We start from the raw sequence: 26,471 nt of genomic DNA, 5'->3' as shown, positions 1-26,471 counted from the left end.
CATACTCTTACAAAAATGAAATATATAAATGTCTTGGAGAAACAGGCACAGAAACATTTCAATAAACATTTAACTAATAGGTTCTTGCTTTATTACTTCTATCGATAACAACCTCATTAAAACCCACGATGGTATCTGACATTGTCTGCTTCCTGGATGTATACTTGCCCCTTTAAACCTCCATTCTGCAAGTTGTTTGGTGTTTGTTCTCTGGTTTTTTACTCTTAAGTATAATTGCTTTTCATCTTGCAGGTTACAGATACATCATGAAATAAATGGAATTCTGAATTGCAAATTTTCATGTTTTCTTTGCAGAGGTTTTGAAGATGTCAGCAGATATACCATTAAACATTAATATCAAGGAGCCCCGATGGGATCAAAGCACTTTTGTTGGACGAGCCAGTCACTTCTTTACTGTAACAGACCCCCGGAATATTTTGTTATCTGATGCCCAGCTGGAAAATGCAAGAAAAATAGTGCACGATTACAGGTATGGCATTGATCACTTCCACTGCTGGCCCCAAAAAGTCCATTCAATGATGAGTCCATGCTTATATATTTAAAAGGAAATATTTAAAACTCTCTATTCATTGCACCACTCTTTCTTCTTATTACGGAGCTTGAAACACTTTTTTTTAAAAAAACAAACAAATTTGCTAATGAATGGGGAAATTATGTCATCTGAGAACGCCTATTAAGTATTCTGAAATACAGAATTGTCTAATTCTGAAAATAGGTAATAATGACAATAGAGTTTAAAACTGCCTCTTAGGTGTTATGTTTTTGGGAGAAAAAAAGTTTCTTAAATACTTGCAAAGTAAATTTTCAAAGTTTCATGCTAATGACTCCAGAGATTTTAGCTCTACATTTTAGGTGTAAAATCTGGTACAGGTTTGAGTAAGTGTGGTGCTGGATATATTGACTCAGCCACTATAACCACTGCCAGGAGTTTTGATTCCTTTTATTTCACCGGTCCATTTAAAAGCTGAAAATCCACAAGCTTATTATGAAGCTAGATTAACTTAGTATGAACATCCCAAAATCCTCTGATGCCCTATGTGTCACTGGAGGTTGCAGTGTTTTATAACAGTTGTGTTTTTTGCTGTTGTCTTGTTTTGTTTTTTAACTTGTCCCAAGACAAGGTATTGTGGCACCTGGCTTGACAGAAGATGACTTGTGGAGAGCAAAATATATCTATGATTCAGCCTTTCACCCAGACACTGGTGAAAAAATGGTCTTGATTGGCCGAATGTCAGCTCAGGTACCCATGAACATGACTATCACAGGTTGTATGATGACCTTTTATAGGTAAGTGATGGCAGTATAACACATAAAACATTTGTCTACAAATTAGATAAGTGAAAATCAATGTTACTGTCCAAAGAGCATTTTAGAAGATTTATAATAATTATTTTAAAATGTAAAATTTTGCTTCCTTTTCTCTTTTCTCTCTGCATTCTCTCACACTATTAATGGTTTCCTCTAGAAGTAGTTGTGAGATAAGCCCTTAGCCCCTCTCCATCACCATCCCACTTTTCCTCAAACTGGGAAGGTTGAACGTTCCAAAATCCCATCTGTGTAGGAGTGCTGTGTGGAGGACAAAGAGGAGGAGATACCTGGGAATTTCTAACCTTAAAGATCTGGCATGTAGGATGTTCTGTCTGCCAAGTGAGTACTCAATATGCTTCAGTCCATCAGTCATCAAGTTTCTCCAGCTCCTGTTTGATCTTTCCATTTCTTGCATAGTTCTTGAATCACCAGTCCAGGGAAGTCCACAGCAGAATCCACTATCATCTGTTAGTAGACTCCACATTAGAAATATTTTCCTGACACAATGTTTTGTTAGCAAGAAGTGGTGGGAGGTTCAGAGGAAACAACAGTAGTGGTTTTGATGCTGAGATGTTACAAATTTTTGACTCGCGCTCCAGAAGGGCACAGCTATTTTGAATGGTGCATATATACATGTGTGTTTTAAAAAACAGTCAAGAATATGAATAAAACCATCGGTACAGCTGCCCGTTCACAAGCACTTCTTACTCTTTTATGCATGTCCTGTTATTATCTATAATACTTAGGGCACATTTGCATTATTGGTAGTCACACAACCTAGGTTGTGTATTAGCCTTGAAGATGTTGGTTTCTTTGGACCAAACCCTCAGCAGTGCAGACAGGATTGTGTAGATGTCCTTAGATGATGCACTGTAGCTTCCATCTTACTGCACATCACTGTGTTCTGGTTATTGCTGGACACTGGAAGAAGCAAATTCCTTGTCATACTGCACACCCCAGAGCCCTCACAGGTAAGGCAGTGTGAGTCATGCCTAAGCTTTATAGCAGGCCTAACATCCTCTGCACACTGGTAGCAAGGGAACAGGAGATGAGTCAGGAGAAGAGTTGTACGTGCACAGGAAGAAAGGAGGAGGAAGAACAGCAATAGTGACAGAAAAAAATCCCGCCAGTTTATCACTGTTACTTTGGCCTCTCATTCAGATACTGGAAACCAGAGGGAGTAAGGACACGCTTTCAAATCAATTTTTTGCAATTTTGCAAAGAAATAATGTATCTTCCCATATCAGTACCAAAGCCTCATGATAGACACCCACCTTCTGCTCTAGCATCTCCTCTTTGCCTTCATTGGTACAACTACCGTTTCTTCTTTAGCACTTTTAGTTTCCATCTCAGCCCTCCAGTGAGAACCACATTCCTGTTACAGTTACTGCTTGTGTTACTAAATAATTTGTTGCTGTCTGTGTTATTTAATAATTGACTTAAGTATAAGCATTAAAGTCCTATGGAAAGTTATTTTACTTAGCGGGAAATAGTTTTCAGTAGCAGCTGTTATTTTGGGGGGCATGGTTCCCCTGACTGAAATTCTGGAGGAGCAGAATCTTCAGCGGTGTTTGCACTGGGGGCAGTTTGTGGTCCGAGTACACAAACACTTTTTCCCTGGTACATTCTCCTAGCCTCCAAGTATTTGTGGATCAGGAGCTTTCTGATCCAGAGGTAGGGTTTTATTTAATAGTCCTTTGTGGATTTCTTTTTCATAAGTTCATCCCCTTATTTAGATACACTACTAGTTTGAGAGAAAAAGCATTCATCTCTCCACAGGACAGCCCTGTACACTGTGAAACAAGTTGACTGGCATTTGTTACTTACCAGCATAGCCATTTGTAAAATTATTATGATTATATATTGACAGGGACCACATTAGCTTGTTAAATGGGAACTCTGCAACTTGAGCAGAATATATTTTTTCGCTGCCCACCACCCATGCTTACAAGTTAGTACCTCTTTGTCCTAAAGACAAAATGTCTGCATACTGGCCATGGCATAATTTATGAGGATTCCTTGGAGCTCTCTTTTTTTTTTTTTTTTTTTTTTTTTTTTTTTAAATTGATGACTGATCATATGGTTCATGCTGTACTGAACCAGATTAACTTCTGTGCTGTACATGTGCTTGTTAAACATACAGATGTTTTCATGAAAATAATTTTTCATTTTGTAATTAATTGTCTTTTAATAGAGTTCTACATATGACTGAATGTTTTAATGTCACAGGGATTTATTAAAGCAATGGCATCATATTAGCTTTCTGAAGACTGAGAGGATAAACCCTGTCTCCTAAAATCTGCCTCTCAGTCACTTATGGAGCTTCCAAAGAGAACTAGCAGACTGTAAAGCTATAATAACCCTGGAAATATATTCTAGAAATTAGTGTTTCATATTTCTCTGTGTGTTTTTTAGAGAGGCTTGCCCTAATGCTTTTGTTATTACAACAACCCTTCACCCCAAGTGAACTTTGCTTTTGAATTACATGCTTTTGAGTTCTATTCTTAAGAGTACTTTCATTATCAAGACACGATTACTGCTTGCACTGGCTTTTCTTCATTTGCCATCATTTTCAACTGTGTTTCTAAAAATAATAATAATAGTTTCTCTTTTCAAGAACGACACCAGCGGTGGTTTTCTGGCAGTGGATTAACCAGTCCTTCAATGCCATAGTCAATTACACAAACAGGAGCGGTGATGCCCCGATTACTGTCAGGTCAGACACTGAACCACTTCTGATGACTTTATAAGTTGTTCTCTGATGTACTGGGACATGGTTGGGCTTTAAAGTTGGAGATGGTAGAGGGATAAGTTTTTTCATCTATGCTAATTATTTGATATGCACAGATGAGAAGCCTGGGAATGATAGAGGCGAGAACTCCATTTCTGTCATTAAAGATAAGCCTAAGCACCTTGATCATAAGCGTAGGATTTAATAGGAGTCTGTGTTGCATGGCTCAGTCAACCATTTGAAAGTACCTCAGAGGTTTGGTGTTATACCTGGATATTTCTAAGCTGGTATTTCATGTGGACCTTCAGGTGTCTCTGTGCCATCCTATCCGTGCCCTGCAGTACAGCCCACCACACTCTGTGCTTATTTACAAAAAAGAGGACCGACCCTTCAAGGAACTGATCTGCACAGTATTCAGTTCTACTTGAAGGCAAAGAGAGAGTCTAAATAGGTGCAGAAAGCTGGAAATCATGACTAGGAAAATGTGATTGCAGTGCTTGACTTTCTGGTTTTGAAGCTGACTTGCTTATAGATGTCTGGGAGAAAATAGTGGATTCAAGGATATACAGGCGCATCCTAGCTGGGAAGTATGTGAAGTATGTTTCAGGGCAGATTGGGTTGGATTTGGGTGTTTGCAGCATAGCTGGTCTGCCTGTGTGCGTTTTGGTACAGTTGATTGTAGACATGGCCTTAGAAATCCAAACTGATTTTATTAGTTTAAGCAATTAAGAAATTAAATACAGAACTAAATCCTCAAGGTGCTCAGTCAGACACATGAGAAAACGCTGAACAGATAGCAATGCAGAACCAGCACAACCTGATTCAACGTTAAGATGTTGCTTGCATGTGATTTTTACTGCTGTGAAAGAAAAGTGTTTAATTTAGTGTCCCATTTGAATCTTCCATCCACATGTTATTGCAGTATCACAGAAAGGTCTACTTCTTAATTTCTTGGGGGGGCATAACTACATGTGTAAAACATAAGTTTTTTTGAAAGTGAGATAAATGTAGTTGTGCATGCACAAACGTTTTTATTTTTGTTTCAGCCAGCTGGGAACAGCCTATGTTTCTGCTACCACAGGTGCTGTCGCCACAGCTTTAGGACTTAATGCACTGACAAAGGTATCGCTGATTATTTTTTTTTCCATTCTTAACTAGACTTCGGTGTTCTGTCGAGATGCTAACAGCTCACTTCTTCTGTGTATCTTGTGTCGTGTTGTGCACAGCTCCTAGCATGGAGTTGCAATGGCCCTGTGCAGCTCCCTTCTTTAGATCTCAACCTTATTTTTGCCCCATGTAGATGGTTTTAAATGTATTTCAAGCAGCCTATCCTCCTCATATATGTATCAAACAGCCTTGTGTTTTGTTAATACAAACTGCAACTAATAAGGTACCTTTTTTGCAGTTTCTTTTTTATATGTCAAAGTATCTAATAGTATTTGAAAGTTAATTGGGGTGGGTATGTAATTAGAGCAACATAGACTCATTATCCCGTGAACTGTATAGGTGTGTCTTTAAGGTGCAGTATCGCTTCTGCAAACGTGGACATTACACTGGCTGAAGAACTTGTAAAGAGGTGTCTCTCTCTACATGCGGAAAACTCAAATTATTTAAACAAGTGCACAACACAGTCAAGAAAAAAAAGACCAACAAGAACGTGTTTTGTACCCCACTGCTTCGGCTTTAGCCTACTGGGAATGGTATAGCATTGAGAAGTTATTTGAGAGACTATTCTAAGCAGAGTAATTCAGACTATACAAGCCACTAGATGCATAGCCTCCATAGTCAGTGCCTGTAGATGCAAAGCAGCTGGTATGGATGTTGCTGGCTGTGACCTTGCCAGCAGAGACAGTAAAGTTGAGGCTTGTTTAATGTTGCTGTTGGGCTGACGGGCATGATCAGGAGGTGGCACTTCTCTGCAGTGATGCTACTAAATTAAGATTGTTTTTTCCGGTCTCCTGCCACTGCTCACTCTGAGAGAAGTATTTATGACTTTTGTCTTGTTTGTTTGTTGTTTTACCTCTGCCCCACCAGTGAGTTTGCACTGAATTTTAATTTAAAGGAATTTAATTAATTCTGCATTAATTAAATTTAATTTAATTTAAAGGAAATAAGTCATGTCTATCGTTAGCACAAGAAGCATTTTAATACGACCATTAGGAAAGAAAATGATTGTGTAAATTTTTTTCTTTTTTCTTTTTTCTTTTTTTTTTCCCCTCTCTTTGTGTTTTACAGCATGTCTCACCTCTTATAGGGCGGTTTGTTCCTTTTGCTGCTGTTGCTGCTGCTAACTGCATTAATATTCCACTAATGAGACAAAGGTAGGTAAAAGAACAAAGATCACTCATTCTAGAAGAAAGGATGTTACCGAGTTTTTAGATCAGCATGTTACTAAACAATGCACACTATATATCTTTAGCTTGTGTCAGGACATTGGAAAAACCTCATGCATGATCTTGTTTTGATTGGTTGATTGATTGATTGTGACAGGTATAAAATAGAACATCCTCATTCTCTTCAGATAAATATCCATAGAATTCTTCAGTCTCATCTCAGAAACTTGATCACATGGACCCTTTAGTACAAACTCCGCTTTGGAAAAATACAGCCATTTCAAAAATGCAGCTTCAGATCCCACATGCAGAAGGTAGTCACAGAAGTCAGGCTGCGCGGTTCTGTGAAATCATCTGACATTACAAAAATACGCACTTTCTGAAAAACAAGATTCCATGTGTATTCTGCTTTGACTAGGACTAAGAATAGAAGTGGAGAAAAACAAATGGAAAGCATCCCCTTATAAACACAAGGTTATGGGCAGAAAAGGGAATATTTAAAGTTTGTATTAACAATAAAATTCAAGCCATAGTAGTATTTTACCTCTTATAAAAGATGATGAGAAGAATAAAGGCAGTCCTCAGTATATCTGCCTTTCTGTCTGCTTCTCTTTCCCCTAGAAGTTCTCCCTAGTATGTGAGTGTAACACCTAACACTGCACTTCAGCAAAGGATCTAATAGAAAGTAATAGTTACAGAAATTTAGTTTGTTTTCTGTGTCCATTTATACTTTCAAATATGTTCTTAGTGGTTGCAATGAAAACTCAAACTGGAATGCCAGAGGGGAATTTCCACAAAGGTTTCTGGTTCAGTTCAGTGAAACTAGTCTTCCCATATTCCCTGTGGTGTTGTCTGTCAGAAAGGACAAACTACTTCCCAAGAAGTCCAGAAAATTCCTCTTTTCTGAATTGCTTTTTGAAGGAACCTCTCTCTTCTGTGAACTACAGAAATAACGCATCTCCTTTCTTCCTGCTTGGAATGCACATGACCAGGCTTAAACAGCAATTGCTGTTACAGATACTCAGCTGTTTGCTTTTCAGAGTATTTTACCCCAGATCTTTTCTCTGCCCTTTGAAATTTTTGTGCCAAGGAGTGTTACAAACAAGCTACCTTGGGAAATAAAAGAAAACCCATAATTCTTATAATTGAGAATTTTAAGGAGACAAAGATGAGGTGACAGGAAAGGTGAATAAATGCATGTCAGTCACTGATTTATTTTTGCCCCCTGTTCAACAGGGAACTCAAGTTTGGAATCCCCATCACGGATGAGAATGGAAACAGACTGGGTGAATCAACAAAAGCAGCTCAGCAGGCAATTACCCAGGTGGTTATATCAAGGATTCTTATGGCTGCTCCTGGCATGGGTAAGAATAGCTGCTGTCATGTGCAGCTCCTGGTTATCAGTTTGTAATGTGAGGGAGAGATTAAATTCTGTATAAGTGATTTTTCTCAGAGGCCAAATTGTCTTACAGTTATGCAGGCAGCTTTTACGTTTCTGTTAAGAAGTTCCACAGAGAAATGTACATTTCTTACTGTGAAAACATCCACAGTGTTACACTGAGGTGCAGCAGAAAAGCACCTGGGATGCTTTTGCAGAAAAGATACAGGTAGCAAAGGAATGGTAGCAAATTCTGCTTGAGTGGCATTGTTTTAGTGAAGAGTAGGTGCCTTAACCAGTGCCAGGGTACTGAGCTCAGGTTTAGTTACATGTGAAATTGGGAGAGTTTAGCTCTGTAAAATACCAATCCAGTATCTTGAATTGGCAATGTGAAAGGAAAGCTCAGTGAATGAGAAAAGGATGTGAAAATTGTATTGGTAAATCTTAACAGAAAATTAAAACAAAGTGTCTTTTCCTCCAAGGTTAATTTTTTTTCTCATTTGCAGCAATTCCTCCCTTCATAATGAATACATTGGAAAAGAGAGCCTTTTTAAAGGTTAGTCTTAGATAATCTTTGTATATGTATTTAATATACTCAGTTAGTATTTTCATGAATTTGAAATACTTTGAGTCTTCATATTTGGCTCCCAAACACTCTTAGGAAGACGTCACTGCAGAGTGTGATTCATAGCTGTTGCTTTCTTTATGCCTTTCTTAGAGAGGGATAGCTTGGTTCTTTATATCACAGTGTAAAATAACTTTAAGAAAATATAAACTTTTTTGTTATTTTTATAATTGTTCTTAAAATGCAGAAGTCCTCCTAGTAAATAAACCTTCCTTGTACTGAGACTTGGAATACAGTTGATAAGAAAAAAATATTGAAAATTTTAATTATTTTTTTTTCAAGATAGCAATAAGGAGGCTTTGCTTAGCTGCTGTAGTAGCAGTTTGACTTTGGAAACAATAATGATAGTAAAAATCTCTTTTGAAAATGGTCCTTTAAAATTTACTGGATGAGCAAGTGCAGAGTAGGCATAGAATGAGCATACTTTGTCAAAGATTACTTATGTCCCGTATTCTGTTGATGCTAATGTAGTGTGAAGTCAAACACCTGGTGTTAGTAAATATATAAACTAAATCGACATTATGCACTGTGTGCACATGAGAGGGTAAAGAACAATAATGAAATTAATTATAGGGTTGTCTAACACAAGAGAAATAATATTGAGATGAGGAAGTCTATAATTCTTTACCAGTAAAGGGAGTTTCATCTTCACCAGCTGGTATCACTGATTTACTTACCAAGTAGCTCTGGGCAGTCTCAGCCTGGGGTTCCCACGGGTACCCGGAGGCAGTCTGTCTCCTTCCTCATAGAAAAACCTAGCCAAAAGAAAACATGGTCTGAGTCTCCAGACCCTCCCTTGGAGAAGTGGTTTGGGTAGGGACTGGGAGGGCGAGCAAGGGAGGTTGCCTGAATTTGTTTGCCTAAGATAAAGTTTTCTAAAATATTAAGATTCTATTTCTTATTATTTCTGCCTTTCTTTTTTCTTGTGCAGAGTTAATTACCCAGTTACATACACCATTTGAAAGTGCTTCTGTATATATAAATGAGGCATTGGGAAGAGGTCCCAAGTGTCTTCCAATTTTAAAAACTGTTTTTCCGTGAAATGCTTCGCTTCTCCCTTGTTAACAAAAAACACTAGTGCTCAGAATATAAAAACAGGAAATGCTGGACTTTTGGAGGGAAAGTCAGTGTGTGCTGCTTTTATCTCCTGAAAGAAATGAGACTGCAGCACATCCAAACACACTATTTGTCTGCAGCATAACGAGTCCTATGCTGATTTGGCTAATTCTTAATTGCTTATTTCTTTTGACCCATACCCTGTTTGCAGAGTAGCTTTAAGCAGCTTGTGATACTGTTATGTTCATGAGAATGTGTTACCCAGAACATTATCCGTTGTTTAAAAAAAAAAAAAATCATAAATTTCAAGCAAAAATTAAATGTATTTGACATGAGAGAAATATCACAAACACTATCAGATCAACTGGCAGATTCATGACATTTGTGAAGAAATTGCAGCAATCCTCAGGGTCTGGAGATAAATATCTATTGTTTTTGTGTGGTGTAATCAACATAAGGGTGTTGTGAATTTTTCAGATCAGCAAAAATGAGCGATTTCTTCAGTGACTACTCAGTGGTCTTTGGTACCATCATGACCATTTATGCTCACCTGTTCTTCCCCCTCAGCCTCAAAGACTGTGAGTTCAGGTGAAACACTGCTCTGCAGGTAGTCAGTGGTAACACTTGGTAGAGAATAGTATTAAAACCAATAAGCTGCATTTTTAACAAGCAGCTTCTGCATGTCTTCTTGAGGTTTCAGAAGCACCATCCCATTTGAACTACTCCAACACCATCCACATCTTTACTAACTCATTATTCTTAGCCTTTGCTTCGCATACCATCACTCTTGAAAATAATTCTTGTATGCTTGTCAAAGCCTATTAACACACAAGGCCAGAAAACGGGCAAATGGTTATGAAATAATGAAGAAAATAAAATGGTGTTCTGCAGTAAGAGAGAAAGAAATGCTTCTGGAATGCTGGTCTCAGCGATAGCAGGTTATCATGTTCTGATATTTGAAATAAGATGTAGGTTATGTATTAGTAATGTATTCATCCTCCATATTCCAATATTGTTTTCCACAAGGACATTTTGATGGTAATATTTAGTATGAATTAACAATATTCCCAAAAGTTACTGCTAGAAAATGACTCAAGAGGTTTTTTTTAAAACACAAGCACATGCCTGAAAAAGAGTGTTTCTTGACTTGAAAAAATATTTTTTATATATATGTGCTCTTGCTATAGGCTTTAGCAGTGGCTTTGGCTGCCATTTATGCGATTATGCAGTGTAGAAGTTCTTCATTAGGCTGTATAATGTCTGTGTTCATTATCCCTTCCAACATACACTTGACTAGCTCTTCACACAACCAAGTTACTTCATCTGCTGCAGCAGGATCCATAAACAACCTTGCTCTGAGGCACAGCATTTTATAATTTATTTTAATTACAGGTAACCTTTCTCCTAAGGAAAGAAATTATTTTTTCATAGAAACTTCTGAAAATTCTCATCAACACTGAAGTTTTAATTTATATTACTACTCTTACAGGTTCAGCTACTGTTTCTCTCCTGTTCTACACACTGTATTAACATTCAGGTTGATTACAGAGATTTCCTTATATATCCTTAAAACAACCTCCTTGGAGACAAGTATCTGTTGGTTTTGTGTGGTGTAATCAACATAAGGGTGTTGTGAATTTTTCAGATCAGCAAAAATGAGCGATTTCTTCAGTGACTACTCAGTGGTCTTTGGTACCATCATGACCATTCATGCTCACCTGTTCCTCCCCCTCAGCCTCAAAGACTGTGACCTTGGGGTCTCTTAGTCTGCAACTAAAATCTGTATTCAAAACTAGAACAGAGAGCCTTTTTTTTTTTTTTGTAAGCATCATTCTTGAATGTCTGATGCCTTAGAGTCCTCCTTGCATTCCTAATTTAACTGTCATTTCAGTTATTCTGTTTGTTTGGTTTTTTTTTAAAGCAGGCATAGCTAGCCTAGGAAAACTGACAGATTTTGAGTTCCAACAATGAAAGGAAGCAGTTAGAAAAAATACGGATTTTGTTTGCTTATCGTTTCTCTATTTTCTCTCTTTGCGGTAACCACTAAAGATGCCATAAAGACATCTGGAAATTAAATCCTAATTCATTGGGAACTGCCTTCTTCCAGAGTGAAATGATAGTTCTCTAACACAGTAAATTCTTCTGCTGTCTTGTACTTTCTCCATTTTCTCTCTTTGTAGGGATGTACAGCCTGCATCTGAGTTTTGCTTTATTGTTTTACATTGTTTCCTGGACAACTCCAATTCTTAATATTGACCTCCCACTGTTAGAAGTTTACCTCATCATCTTTCTTGATTAATTCAGCGTGGTAACATTCTTAAAAAATAAAGGCTGTAACTCAGATCAAGTACCTCCTTGGCAAAAAATGTTCCAGCACATGAAATAGATGTTGTTTGTATTGTCTTTACTAGTAAACACCTCTCACTCTCTCTCAGATTAATGACACGCTCTGATAAAGGCATGAAAACATCTATTACTCTTATGATAACCTCTAACAGTCTCTTCAGTTACAAAATCATGTTTGGAAGTATCTTGGGTCCCACACTCATACTGCAACATGCAACAACCCTCTCCCTTAAATCTCCTCAGAGACTGAAATCATTTGCAGTACGGAGTTTGACGTGTTCCCAGATACATGTAATATTCAACCAGTGCCACAGTCCTACATTCCTTTCACTGTCAGTCACACCGTCTCTTGTCATGAGCTCTCCCAGCATATAAAATATAAAGTACTTTGAATGAATTTATCTCATCTGAGAGTCAAATGAAAGTGTGTTTAGTGGAATGCCAGAACAGCAGAGCACTGCTGCATTCACCCTTTATCCTTCTTGCTGTTGCTGTCTTTTTCCATTTATCTGTTGTTGCAGGTTATTGCTGAATTGCACGGTTCTTCCTGCACTCATTTCTGGATTACAGGTTGACTCGGGGCAGGGTGGGGGGGAGAAAAAAAAAGATAAACAATCTTCTACATAATTTCTTCTCCCTCAGGTTCTGTAGAAAATTCAATCCACACAGGCTTGTTTTCCATGCCTCTTACACTGCTGTGACCTTCCTTAGAACGAAGATTTGTCCTGCTGAGCTTCCTGAATTTCTTTTTTCTGTTTCTAGTCTCAAATAGAACCACCTTTTGTTCACCAGTTTCCCCTCTAACTGCTATATCTTGAGAAATGCTTCTTGCAGAAAAAAACCACCATCTTTGTTGAAAGCATAATCTACTTTAACATGTGATTTTTAACTCATTAGGTGTTTTGTTTTCAAATCAACTTCCTGTTATCACAGCAGTTGTGTATGTCCTACTTACTGCAGACACTGATTTTATTGCAGCAACAGAACGCCGTTGCAGCAGTGTTATTTAAACAGGTCTGGGTTTATTTTTAGTAATTAATTACAACTAAAATTCTAACATGGGAGGGAAGTGGATTCCTAAATCATTTAAAGGCCTACAAGAAAATTTACCATATTTCTTGCCATATGTTCAAGTTCTGCAAAAGTTGCAGTAATGAGGAATATGTTAAAAATGCATTTGTAGGTTATGCGTTGCTTCCTCAGGTGTTTCCCCAGTTCTTCTCCCCTTTTTTCCTTTAGCGAAAGGTGAACTCTTGCAGAGCTGGAGCGTGTCAGACTGTGCTACAGGGGCAAGTTCCTGCATGTCAGAGCAACTCATAAGACAGGAAAATGGGCTAAGTGAGGCAGACTTACGTGTTCCCTTTACACCTCTCATTTATGGTTAGTGGCTGCACATGCTGTTGCTCACAAAGTAAATCTCCAGCTGGAAGTTAAAACCATTTCATGTTGCCAAATAGACAGTTGGAGCTGTAACCAGATCTTGCTCTTGCAAAAGTCACTGTGCCCTTAGAAGTGTGGCAGCATCTTGCACTTGCAGCACCGCTCCAACCTTTGCCTGTGTTGGTAGCTACCGTGGGCTTGTGTGACTCAAAGAAATGGCCCGTGTACTCAGGATCAGGTTGTAAGTAAATCAGTCAACAACCTAGTGTAGTGTTTAAGGGACACTTACTCAGGATAACATTGAGATCACTGGGAATTATTACTTTTCAAAGAGCTTGAGCTCTCAGATTGGAGCTCAGCATTAAGGTGTGCTGGTAATTGTTTTGCCTTCATCATGTCCAGGAATCTTTAGGTGCAATGTCTCTTACAATACAAGCAGTAAAGAAAAGACACCATGCTCACTGTGTGTGGTTTGTTTTCAACAGAGGTTTCCTTGGATGAGTGCTCCTATTCAAGTTGGATTAGTTGGATTCTGGTAAGTGACTTCTTTGGCTTGTGCATGCTATTAAGAGAGACTTGTAGGGTTTTTTTGGAGAAAGTAACAATATTTCTGATTTGTTCAAAGAATAAAAAGTTGAGAGACTGGATGAGGATACTGATATGGAGGTAATTGATGATACATGTAAAAAAAGTCATTAGTAATGAAGAAGCAGCCAAGAAAACACAGAGGGAGGGAGAAAGAAAGGGAATGGTAAAAAGGCATGTAGCAGCTCGATTCGAAAAGATGCTTTGGCTGTTACCTCCTGTAGAGGCTGCATTCTTGAAACATTTGGTTAATGGAAAGTTTTCATTTGCTGTTGTCTAGCATAAAGTTGGCATACACACAAATGCAAAACAGTGGAAGGACATCAAATCATCGGGTTTTTTGTTACTGTAGTAAGTTGTCAGTAGTCTTACTACTGTATTCAGTAAGTACTTGTCACACCTTGCCCCAGCACAGCCACCAATCCCCCACAAGGTTTCAAAGGTTCATCTACTGTTCATGCTGTTTCTTCATCCTCTTCAGGCCAGTCCACCCTGCTTCTTGCCTCTCCTACATCCAGGGCAGCTGCTCCTCCTCCTCCCTCTGCTTCTTCCAGGTCTTTGATTGGCTGCTCCTCTTCTATACCCCTTAGAGCTATTTAACTACTTAGCAGGAACCAGCCCCAGCTGCACCTTATGCACATCAGCCAACCCACGGCCCCTGGAAGCCAGCCGACAGCTGTATATTGTTAATTAACCCAGCTTCATTCCTCTACAGCTTTCTGCCTAGAAGACCAGTCTTAAGGGTTTTGAATTCTCTTTTAGCACCCTAAATATTGTAAACCCATTTTTTTGTCTCCTGCAGTCTTGTGTTTGCAACACCCCTGTGTTGTGCGCTATTTCCTCAAAAAAGGTATGTATTCCTGATACATTATTCTTACTTTACTGTTACACTTCCAGATGCAATGTACTGCAGAGACAGAAACAAGTGGTCATTGCCTCCTAGAGCATACAGTCTTAATTCCCATATAACAAGTGTGATAAACATGAGAATATTCAGAAAAATAACTGTGTTACTCATCAGTAATATATAAAGGTTGAATTAAGCTTGAGATGCAGCTACCAATAATAGTGAATGAGAGGTTTGGGTGAGTAATTTAACCATACTATTTCAAGCTGAGAAGTTTGAGCTTAATAATACAAAGTTAAGAATCACTGAAATGATTCATAAAAAAGGCTAATGTGGCCCAAACAATGCATTCATGTTCTGTAAGGTTATGGCTTCCTTAAATATAGTCAGAGCCCATTTTGTTTTCAGCTGGGAACTCCTCTGGTTATACAGAGCAGCACTTGACTATACATGCTTATTTGTAATTGGATTAATATTTTCCCAGAAAGGCTTTTTCATGAATACACAAATAGCTCAGTACTGAAATACTGTCTTAGAAACAATAGTCATCATAGCTGAAATCATAATGAAACCTGAATGGGTTACCCACAAATAATGTAATTGGCCATATGTAATACGAATAGGGTCTTGAATTCAGCCAAGCCATCCCTCTCCTACCATTAGTGGCTGCCTAAACTTGACAAGCTGCCAAATGTAGCTTAAACAATGCAGGCTGCAGTCAAATCTGTTAAAATATTGAGCAACTAAAGTAGCTTTTGACTTCCAGAAACTTCTCCTCTGATGTAATTGAGTATAACAAAGCTGTCTGATAGGATGTTTCCCTGCCTGGCATAGCAGAGTTGTGGTAGTTAAGTATCACTTGGCTTCCTGGAGATGCCTTTAAAAACAAGCATAGCAAGTGTGGTACACTTCTTAATTTTAACCAGAGCATTCCATTTCGAGGAAGATCAGACCTTAAACTATATTTAAGAAGTCACAGCTGTTATAGATGACCCAGCAAGTTTATTCACTTTACTATGAGATTTATTTTTATAAAAATAAACCTTTTATTCAGTTGAATAAAAACAGACAGTTAAATATGCAAATACATTGTATTTAATAATAACAACAATAGAAACTTACTTTCCTAAAGCTAGCAACAAACCTCAAGCAACTAGGTAGATTACTATCCTTACAGTATTTTACATTCAGGTGTTTATCATATATAACCATTTTACTGTTTCTTTTGCATAGTTCTATGTCTGTAACACGCTTGGAGCCAGAATTGCAAGCCAAGATCCAAGAGAACAACCCTGAACTAGAACGTGTGTACTTTAATAAAGGATTATAATTCAAGGAAGGGAAAATATATTTCAAGGAGGATCTTGTGAACTTATTTTTTAATTATGTACCAACAAAGTTGAAGATAAGAACTCACTTTTAACTTGTCTTTTTGTTAAAAAAACTTTGGTCATCCACATTCTTTTATATTTAAAAGACTTTCCTTGTTGTAGTGTTTAAATTGCAGAAGGCCATTTTGTCCACTTTGGTATCGATTAAAAGTTTATAAACATACATATCTAAAAATGTTTACATAAACTCAAGAAGCTACAATAACAATAAACAAGTACAGACAAAAAAAAAGATGCTATTATATTGGATTTGCCACCTGTGCCAGTAATAGCAGGGCAGGGATCCCTTTGTGAAAAGTCATTGAGCAACTGAACGAAGTTGCCACCCTCTGCCAGCAACAGGACTAGTAGCTGAACGTGACATAAGGTTGTAGAGGAAGGGCTTTTTGGTAGGAGGTTGTAGGTTTTCCCTGTTGGTACAGAAACGTTTCTTTATGCTAGATGGTGTAGGAGCCTGGAGCTTCTGCACAGTGTGGTACTGTTCAGCAATGCAAGTTGTTTTCTTCCGCAGGTCTAGTTTTACCAGCATCATGTTGTTGTGCAGTTCTGCCAGTGTCTGGTCCTGAGAAATGGAAGGCAGGATATGTAAAGATATGACAAATTGCCTAGCTTTCTGGTTACTATGAACTGAAGAGGATAATTTTCTATTTTTTTTTGCCAAAACTCATTAACTGGAGTGCTAAATAAGGCCATGCATAAAGCTTCTGCTGTCAACAGCGTAGCAGTTCAGTAACAAAATAGGGGCAGTAAGGCTAGGAAAAAGCCAAATCCATCCTGCTGCAACATGCTGCCGTAGCAACTGTGACAGAGTGAAGTGGATACAGAAGTGAGAACTCTGAATTCTCTTAAGTGCAGGCTGCCCATTAACTGAACAGGAACAATTTGGGTCTCCTTTGGAGAGTCAACTATACAGTCTGACTTGGCCATTGAAAAAATTAGTAATAGAGCTTGTACTTAATGTAATAGTGTCTAGAGAATAAGTTATTTTTATCTGCTGCAAGAACTTTATTCTGTTGATGACGGGAAAGTGCATAGACTAAATCCCACCCCATGCAAGCCACAATAAAACAGACACGTTACCTGTTTAGCCAGAATGTCATCACACATACAAAGGGCTTCTCGAAGTTTCCCTGCACTTGTAGTGTGGCAGCATGCTCTCCCTGCAGACTGAAGACACACTCCAAGTTTTTGTAATTCTGAACGCAGCAGTCTGATGTTCTGCAGAAGAAAGATTTAATACAATAGCTAACTTTGACATTGCTCTGCAAGCAAAGCTGCTCCAGCGTAATTCAGACACAGAACACTGAGGGAAGATCCTGTCTGAGTGAGGTACACTGGGATCACAGATACCACAGCCTTCCACATCTCAAGGATTTGTTTTCAACAGACCCAGTTCACCTTCAACTATTTGTTTAAAAACCTGAAAATGGCAACTCCAAACACAGTTTAAACTGGCAACCACCTTGCCTCCAAGCATTCCTTTCTGTAACACAGAGTTACCTTCTGTCCATCCTCCAGCTTCCTGTCTACATCCACGGTAATGGGTCTGGCAGAGGGAGGTGGCTGCATTAATTTCTGGTACTTGCACAACTCTATAAACAGACAAAAAGTAGTGAGCAACAGTACATTCATAAGCTTTCAGTTTTTCTGAAGTCAAGACTTCCCTTGAGATAAGCTACCACAGGCAAGCTGAGAAAAGCTTTGTATTTGTGCAGACATTCCAGACTTCTCCCTTTCAATTACACAAGGGACTTTAGAATTTGAACAGGGAGCTGAAAATGGACTTTAAGGGAGGATCATGTCAAAAAGTGAAACCTTGTCTGTCCAGTGCATTATTCCCATCATGTACAACTCAGATTGGATTCAGACATCCTGAAACCACTAATGTACCCTACTCAAAAAAGTATCTGTAACCTTCTACAAGGATTGCTCAGGCATAGTTCAGAACCAGTGCAGCATCACTGCCTTACCTGCTCTTACAGCATTTAACTCCATTTGGCATTGCTCGTGTCTAGCCTTAGTATCTTCCAGCTCCTGTTGCAGAGCGCATGAGGTAGCCACTCGCTTTGATCGACGCAAGCCTTGCCCCGAGTTCTTTTGCTTAGTATTCAAGCTTTCCAATTTTTGTTTTGCCTCCTGTAGAGCAGCTTGGAGCTCCTCAATCGTCTCATCACGTTCCTTAGGAAGCAAGTTTGTTCAAACATTTAGCAAGATTTTCTTGACACAGCTTCTATGAAGCTTTCAATGTCTTTCTTCCAAGGGACTCAATCACATACACTTCACATGTTGGACCCAGCCTTTAATGTCCTTTAAGTGAAAACAGTGAACCCATTTCCTGGGAGTTTAAGCCCCTTTTTTACAGCCTCTGAAGGTACTTTTTGAGAGTTGGCATCTCCAGAGATGTCTGCAGCAAGACCCAGAGGCCACTCAAATGCCATGGCATGAAAAATACAGACAGGCCCATACTCATCATCACAGCTAGGAATAAGAAGAAAACTAACTAACTTGTGTTAACCTGAAAAGTGCAAGTAAACCACTAGCAAAAAGAATAAGGGAGGAGAGCTCTGCTCACGAACAAATAGAGGAGTCAGAATGGTTACCCATTAGCTTCCAGATTAAAGGCTGAAAATTAGAAAACCTAGCGAGCTACATAAAGTAGTATATAAAAAGCAAAAATTGTGTATAAAGCTATCAAATAATATCACAAAAAATGCCTCAAAAACCAAAATCTTTCCTTTCAGGTTTGCATAAGTCACCATACTGGACTCAAATACCTCTAGTCCCCTCTCAACCCACTGCCACTTTCCTGGTGTCATTTCACTGCCCTGAACAAACCTGGATCTTCTCCTGGTAATAGTCACTCAGCGACTCCTTCAGGGTACTCAGTTTATCCTCATACAGTTCCTCCAGCAGCTCAATCTGAGTATCCATATGTTCGCTACAAAGAGAACAAACAACATGTCAGGGTCTGGCAATTCTTAGTACTGTAGCACACCTTGAACAAAGGGAGGGAGACAGCATAAGCTGTACCTCCACCATTGCTCCTTTTTTTGCATGCGCTCCAGCATCTCATCGCAGATCTCCTCACGGAGGCGCGCTTCTAGTTGCAGCTTCTCGTACCGCTCTTGCACCAGCAGTAATCGTACAGCTTCTGCTACATGCAACAAGTGCTGCAAGAACGACACAAACTCCATTGCCCACACTGCACAACACAATTAAGACCTTATATAGATTAGGTGATCCCCTATCTGTAGGCTGGAGCGATCTAGGTTTAAGATTCTTTTAGTCACTTGGGAAGAGAGGTTACCAGGTTTGCTCTTCATTCCTCTCCCATGAGATGGCTTAAACACCGCACTGCAGGTGGAGCAATCTCCACAGCAGCTTCCCCTACAGCACCACCCAGGGCTGCACCTGCATTTGCTACCTTGACACGCTACAACCCAAGTCTCTATAGGTACACGACTTCCATCTTGATCTTTCAGCTATTCCAGCTGCCTGCTTTGATTATCGAGGAAGTTTGATAATTTTTCCTCAGTTTAGCCATCTGCTTTGCATGTTTTTTGATCTCTAGATTTCCCTTGCAGAGCAGGGATTGTAGGTCAGCAACTGAGCTCTTACTGTCCCTATTCCATAGCTGACAAAGCATTTCCAGATTAACCATGGGCTTCAGATTTAGACCAACTGTGGAATGTTTTCCTCATTGATTCCCAGTTTCCTGCATCCTATATCCTTCTGAGGTTCTCTGACATGTTTTGGTGTAGGGCCAAGCTTCAGCCCTACCTCCCAGGCCAAAGCTAACAGTCATGTTCTTGCTCCTCTATCCATAAAGGCTGTAAAACAAATCACAACTCACCTCTTTGTCATACATGGAGGCATCTGCTTCATCATCACTGCCTCCTTCCGATACCACTTCTGCTGCTGCTGCTGTTGCCTCTGAACCCTGGCTGGTTCGCCTCTTGTGCTCTTTCATGATTGACTGGATGGATGGAATGCCCAGCTTCGTGGGAGGTGTCTGAACAAGCTGAAGGGGAAGAGGCCATTATTACTAGTCCATAAAGCCTGGAAGCTTTATAGTCTTTAAACATGGCATTTCTCTGCAACCCTTTGCATTTAGCAAAGTCTGGAAATACTATAAAGGTAGTAATCCACTGGAGAAGCACAGGGAAGACTTGCAAGCGTTGCCCCTGCCTCGTGGTAGAAAGGAGCCCATTCCCACAGAAGCAGGCTGTATCCTGACCATGCCGTGATGCTGGTGCATGCTACTTACCTGGCTGGCAATGGCTGAGAACTTGGCTACATGGAGCGTTTCATCATATGTAGATGCACACTGATTAATGTTAACAATCATACAAGAGTGCCCACGTCCAGTGAAGAAACCTTGGAACACACGGGTTAGCTTGCTGTCCCGGAAGGGAACCACGGTGTGCTTCATTCTGTGGGGAGAGAAAAGAGTGAGCCCATGGGAAAGCAGAACAGCCTCCCCATAGTCTCCCTCTGGAGTTCGGGATACTCACTTGGACTGCTGGTTCTGGCGGAGGGCAGCAATGCAGCGACCCAGCGTGTGGAGGGAGGTATTGATGTTGTTTGCCTCTTTCATTCGGTCCCCGCTTTTCAGGTCTTTGCAGCGTTCTGACCCCGCAAGGTCACACAAGGATAACCTGAAGAAAACACAGGCGATATTCACGCGACTTACTAGGTTTGTCCTATTCTGTGCTGGTTTAGAATTGAGACCTCCTGCGATCACCTACCCTGCTCACCTTCGCCATAAGGGCACAGAAAGCTCTTTTGGGATGTACGGGCTATTGCTGGACCGAAACCCCCAAGTGTAGGGGTTGCACAAGGTAACAGCAACATGAGCCTTACAGCATCAAGTTCAAAGACCCTTTGCCAGTTCTCAGGACAGCCACTTCCCAGGTACTGCGACAACCCATTTCCAGATAACTACATCCCAGAACAGGCATCAAGCAGCACTCTGGTCAGCCCCTGCTGCAAGACCAAGGTTACTCACATTTACCTACATTCAGAAAGCCTGAGAATTACCTCAAGTTGCACTTTGCAGTACTCCTCACAAACTCTTCAGTCAGTTCCAAGTCTTAAGAGTGGGAACATTTACTCCTTCTAAGTACTTTCACCAAGACCTTCCTCAAGATACTTCCCATACCCCAGATCCACAACAAGAGACACAGAGAAGTTGAGTCTCCAGGGAACACCCCCAGATCCTAGAGAGTATGAAACTTACTCGCTGATTTTAACAATTCCAGTGCCACCTCTTTGCAAGTGTAGAATCCGAATGGAGAAGACACTGTGACTGCAAAGAAACATGCAGATTTTTAGAAAGGAAATGCAACCTTTAGAAGCCCATATAGAAATACAAAATTGTATTTCTACCTAAATGACCTCCCTCTCCCTTCAGACCTGCGACTGGAGTTGTGGTTCATGTGGGTGCTAGCAAAACTCTGGTTTTTCCGACCCAGTTTCAGGAGCTTCCAGGCCTCATCAGCATCCTGGACATTGATCCAGTTCAGATCTGGAAAAGCAGGCATGCATTGGGCAAGCCAGTTAGGAGACTTACAGAAAACTTAATTATCTCAGCCCCAACTTCACCATTGCATCTCCTCGACATTAACAAACTTAACAGTTCCATAATCCAAAAGCAGAGAGCTCTGAGGGGCCGCAGATGACATTGTGCTCCCAACACATCATTGCTAAGCCACCCAATCAGTCCTCAAGTCTCCCTAGCAGGCCAATAAAAATATCTTTCAGGTAAATCTACCTTTCACATAGGGGCTGCCAGTCTGGTCTTCACAGAGCCGCAGTGTCTGCCTCTTGCGGGTCCGGCTAGGTAAAGCCGGTTCTAACAAGTCATAGATTAACTCATTGTAAATCTCAAAAAAGGAGACCCAGATGGAGAACTGCACATCTCCTGCGTCGGTGAGTGAAACACAATCCGAGTCAGCCCAGCGAGGGCCTGGTTCTGGGGAGCGGAGGAAAATAAAAAAAAATCATGACCACGTTTTTTTCACAGGTCCGACCTAAACTGTTTAGCTAGAGTGAGATATCTTTCTTCAGCAGAAACTACCCCACAAATTATTCTATATACCTCCTCCTATTTGGATCTACTTTAATGCCTGTCCCCGGTGAGACAGCCTAAAGTGTCCTCCATTCTGTGTAAGGACTTTTTATATCCTTGATCTTGACGCCAGAAGGATAGGACATTTCAAACATAACACTTCCCAGTATACGTCAAGTTTTATTCTTTGTTACCTCAATCACTCCATGCTTCTGGACACCATACCAGCTAGTAGTTCCTCCTCAAAAGTCTGAGCACAAGTGCTCAGTGCAACATGTCACTTTAGCACCCTACTTTCTGGCTATCCCCATAATCTTGCATTCAGCTGCTTAATAACCAACAATATTCCCTGAAGTGTCTCTCCAGTAACTTCAAATCACAAGGCTTGGTTATTACGCAGTGGTGAATTCACATGTTGGCAAGATGCACATACAAAGTTCTTCAGCCCTGACGTCCTTATTTTTCAAAAGGGAGAATTTGTGAAACTACAGCACCTTTGCTCCGTTAGCCACAACAGAGCATCCAAATAACCATCACCTTTTCTTCCTCCGTTCTCCAACAACAAGTAGCAGGTAGTATGCAACAGGCTTCCAGACATACCTTCTTGCTGGCTGGTGTCCGAATGGTTGGCGAGTTGGCTAGATGAAGAGAGGCCAGCAACTCCACTGTCAAAACTGCAACCAGTGGTGGCCTGGAGCCGAGATTCAGTAGTGGGACGCCTCTTCTGTGACATTAACAGCTCCTCCTGGAAGGAAACAGAGAACATGAGCACGTATGTAGTGTGACACCATCCTTTCCCTGTTAAACCTCCTAGAAGCCACACACTTACCTCACGCAGACCCCCCCGCAGCACGGTCTGCTTCTTGTTCTCCTCCTGCCGCACCTGCGTGCTGTTCAGCAAGATCACCTCATTGGAGAGGGAAGGCTTCACATCCATGGCTTGGTACAGCTGGTCCCCCACACTGTTGAAGATGACTGCTAAGGAGCGAGGCAGAATCCCCCCATCTTTGTTGGTGCCTGAAGCAAGAATAGCAGCAAGCTGAGGATTCACATGTAGCAGCAGACAACTCCCTCAACAGGCTACTAACACCTGGTGTTTTCCTTACCCTGAATAGTGTGAGTCTTCCCTGAATTGGTGATGCCATAGGTGTAAACCAGCCAGTTCTGCCCATTCAGGACATCCTTTATGATCTGCTTCATTGTCGCATCAAAGAACAATTTCTGCCCCACATCTGGTCCAAAGATCTGCAAACAAAACATATGAAAAATGGCTTCATGTAGGTCTGTCCAATCTTTTGACTGCTGATGGTTGTTCAAGTGATTTTACGTAGTCCCTTGTTCCCTCCACTAACCCCACATCATGAGCAACAGACCCACCAGTAATTCCAGTCCAAGCCCCCTACATAAATAAACTGATCACTTGCTTAATCCAGGAACATCTAATATCACTACAGCCTCATGAACAAGAGTTCAGCATTTGCTGCCAAAAAAGTTGTCAGGATCAGCTTAAAAAGAGAAAAACTAAAGCAGCAGCAACAGAAACAAACTTAAGTAGAGGCGTGTTGTGGTTTAACCCCAGCCAGCAACCAAGCACCACACAGCCAATTGCTCACTCCCCCCTACCTGGAGGGATGGGGGGCAGAATCAGAAAGAAATGTAAAACTTGAGAGTTGAGATACAAACAATTTAATAATTTAAACAGAATAAAGAGGTAAGAACATCAGTAATAATAATTATGATGGAAAGGTGGGGAAAAAGGATAAAATCTGAAGGAAAAGGAAAAACAAGTGATGCACATACAACTGCTCACCACCTGCTGACTGATGCCCAGCCAGTCCCTGAGCAACGAACCGCCTCAGCTAATCCTCCAAGTTTATATACCAAGCATGACATCCCATAGTATGGGATACCTCTTCAGCTGGTTCAAGTCAGCTGACCTGGCTGTGTCCCTTCCCAGTCTTTTGTGCCCCTCCAGCCCCCTGGCTGGCAGGGCCCAAGAAACCAAAAAGTCATTGACTTCGTATAAACAGTACCCAGCAACAACATCAGTGCTGTTATCAACATTGTTCTCACATCATAGCCAAAACACAGCACCGTGCTAGCTACTAGGAAGAAAGTGAACTCATCCCAGCTGAAACCAGGACAAGACATTTGTATAAGACTGCATAGTTCACACGGTGCATTGGATGCAGTAGCATTAGTAAGCCAGCTTTTCAAGTGGTAAGGTGGGTTTAAGCTCAAAAAAACCTTCCAGATGAATTGTTTGTCCCAATTACCTACCTTGGTGAAAGAGAATCTGTGCATCGCTTGTCCTATTCCACGTTCTGTGCTCCGCATGTTGAAGGAGTCTTTAGGGGCTTTTAGAAAAAGTGTCTCCGAATTCTCAATGCAGACACAGCCCTAAAGAACACATAAACCTCCGTCATCACAACAGCTCACAAGAGGCCATAGCATAGACAGCAAAGGATAATATCATCTCCCAGCAGGCACACGGGCAACCAGCTCAGAGATTGCTTCACCCAGTGTCTCACCTGGTCTTCTCTTTTTTCCACCTCTATAGGTTTCAGAGGTCGAACTCTCAGATAGACCTTTAATTTTTCATTACTGTCTTCTGTTACAGCCTGCAAAAGTCAGCAGATTAAACATGGTAGCCAGAGAGGCAATACACAACCATCCATCAGAACACTAACAGAAGCCACAGCATGGAACACGTGTGGCTACCCCAACTAGTACTCAGTAGCTAATGGAGACTTCTTTGGTCCCAAAACCCCCAGCAAGGCCAGAACCTTTCTTAGGCATTTCCAGGCACAGCGTCCTTTTTTTTCTTTTTTTTTTTTGTTTTTCTTTTGCTTATCTAGTAATTCAGACCAAACACCACACTAAGAGCCATCGTGTTTAAAGAACACTTGCTGGCTGTACCGTTCATAAGAGGAACTGCCCCCTGCAATACAACATTTTGGTCTAGCCCTTTCTGAAGGGTCTCTGTTAGCCCTGCACCACCAACGCCTTTGTACAGAGATGCAGCAGCTACAAGTCAAAACACTGCCCTGTTTGTAACAACAGAGCTCCAGCCTCACCTGCTGGGAACCCTCCAGATTTGGCGAGATGGCAGAGAACTCCGACAGCAGGTTCCTGTGCACATCAGTCGCAAACCCTGTCGCTGTAGATTCAAGAACAGGGGAGGCTGCAACACCGTCATCATCAGAGAACAGCCGAGGGGAGGCAGCTGATTGCTCCATTGCTCCTGGAGAAAAAGGGGCACAGGGAGGGTATAAGGTGATGTTGCAGCAGCCTTCTGGGAGCCCAGCGTTCGCTCCCTGCAGGTACACCCCGCTACAAGGTAACGTCCCACCACTGCCGCATCCACCCACTCCCCACAGCCACAGCTGCCGCACAGAACCCTCCCTCGGCACGGACACACGGTGCTGCGCCCGGTCACCAGGCAGGGCCCGGGACAGGGCACACCGGGCCCCCGCACGCACAGGCCCGCAACCGCGGCCCCCCACCCCCGTCGCCCGCAACCGCGGCCCCCCACCCCCGTCGCCCGCAACCGCGGCCCCCCACCCCCGTCGCCCGCAACCGCGGCCCCCCACCCCCGTCGCCCGCAACCGCGGCCCCCCACCCCGTCGCCCGCAACCGCGGCCCCCCACCCCCGTCGCCCGCAACCGCGGCCCCCCCACCCCCGTCGCCCGCAACCGCGGCCCCCCACCCCGTCGCCCGCAACCGCGGCCCCCCACCCCGTCGCCCGCAACCGCGGCCCCCCACCCCCGTCGCCCGCAACCGCGGCCCCCCACCCCCGTCGCCCGCAACCGCGGCCCCCCACCCCCGTCGCCCGCAACCGCGGCCCCCACCCCCGTCGCCCGCAACCGCGGCCCCCACCCCCGTCGCCCGCAACCGCGGCCCCCACCCCGTCGCCCGCAACCGCGGCCCCCCCCCCCCGGCGCCCGCAACCGCGGCCCCCCACCCCCGTCGCCCGCAACCGCGGCCCCCCACCCCCGTCGCCCGCAACCGCGGCCCCCCACCCCCGTCGCCCGCAACCGCGGCCCCCCACCCCCGTCGCCCGCAACCGCGGCCCCCCACCCCCGTCGCCCGCAACCGCGGCCCCCCACCCCGTCGCCCGCAACCGCGGCCCCCCACCCCCGTCGCCCGCAACCGCGGCCCCCCACCCCGTCGCCCGCAACCGCGGCCCCCCACCCCCGTCGCCCGCAACCGCGGCCCCCACCCCCGTCGCCCGCAACCGCGGCCCCCCACCCCGTCGCCGCAACCGCGGCCCCCCACCCCCGTCGCCCGCCCCGCACCGGCGCCCACCTCTCACGCCGACGCCGCCTCTCCCGAGGCCGCCGCTCCCGAGCGCACCGCACCGCCCAACTCCAGCTCCGGTTTTGGCGTTGCTACTCGAT

General features: G+C 42.4%; 2 protein-coding genes across 12 annotated transcripts in view; one reads left to right on the top strand and one right to left on the bottom strand.

Moving 5' to 3' along the window:
* The window catches only part of SFXN1 (sideroflexin 1), a 35,302-nt gene extending 12,575 nt beyond the window's left edge, over window positions 1–22,727 (top strand). For 2 of the 10 annotated variants that reach the window (XM_037397005.1, XM_037396998.1), the window contains exons 2-11: window positions 316–490; window positions 1,138–1,308; window positions 3,947–4,045; window positions 5,107–5,182; window positions 6,296–6,381; window positions 7,630–7,757; window positions 8,278–8,327; window positions 13,664–13,713; window positions 14,566–14,613; window positions 15,844–16,161. In XM_037397005.1, the coding sequence (XP_037252902.1) occupies window positions 327–490; window positions 1,138–1,308; window positions 3,947–4,045; window positions 5,107–5,182; window positions 6,296–6,381; window positions 7,630–7,757; window positions 8,278–8,327; window positions 13,664–13,713; window positions 14,566–14,613; window positions 15,844–15,940 (969 nt within the window). In that variant the 5' untranslated portion in view covers window positions 316–326 and the 3' untranslated portion in view covers window positions 15,941–16,161. Of the gene's footprint in view, window positions 1–315; window positions 491–1,137; window positions 1,309–3,946; window positions 4,046–5,106; window positions 5,183–6,295; window positions 6,382–7,629; window positions 7,758–8,277; window positions 8,328–9,929; window positions 11,199–11,632; window positions 11,935–13,663; window positions 13,714–14,565; window positions 14,614–15,841; window positions 16,162–18,742; window positions 18,835–19,830; window positions 19,916–22,640 lie in introns of those variants that run through there. The other 8 variants (XR_005105704.1, XM_037397001.1, XM_037397000.1 and 5 more) reach the window with 8 other exon arrangements.
* KIF20A (kinesin family member 20A) lies at window positions 15,971–26,468 on the bottom strand. Of its 2 annotated transcripts, XM_037396993.1 has the most exons (19): window positions 26,380–26,468; window positions 25,149–25,315; window positions 24,603–24,692; window positions 24,352–24,471; window positions 23,178–23,316; window positions 22,901–23,088; window positions 22,672–22,816; window positions 21,775–21,975; window positions 21,417–21,528; window positions 21,241–21,309; window positions 20,516–20,659; window positions 20,269–20,434; window positions 19,855–20,022; window positions 19,032–19,171; window positions 18,837–18,939; window positions 17,972–18,179; window positions 17,502–17,593; window positions 17,082–17,219; window positions 15,971–16,563 (listed from the first exon to the last, which is right to left on the bottom strand). In XM_037396993.1, exons 2-19 carry the CDS (start codon window positions 25,308–25,310, stop codon window positions 16,300–16,302), a joined length of 2,649 nt encoding a protein of 882 aa, XP_037252890.1. In that variant the 5' UTR covers window positions 25,311–25,315; window positions 26,380–26,468; the 3' UTR covers window positions 15,971–16,299. The 2 variants fall into 2 exon arrangements, with proteins under 2 accessions (XP_037252890.1, XP_037252889.1); XM_037396992.1 differs by having other exon boundaries at window positions 22,672–23,088.
* Window positions 26,469–26,471: the final 3 nt, after the last annotated feature.

Source organism: Falco rusticolus, chromosome 8 (genome assembly GCF_015220075.1).
Source record: "Falco rusticolus isolate bFalRus1 chromosome 8, bFalRus1.pri, whole genome shotgun sequence".
NCBI classification, from domain to species: Eukaryota; Metazoa; Chordata; class Aves; order Falconiformes; family Falconidae; genus Falco; species Falco rusticolus.
This window is presented reverse-complemented; position numbering and strand designations above follow the sequence as displayed.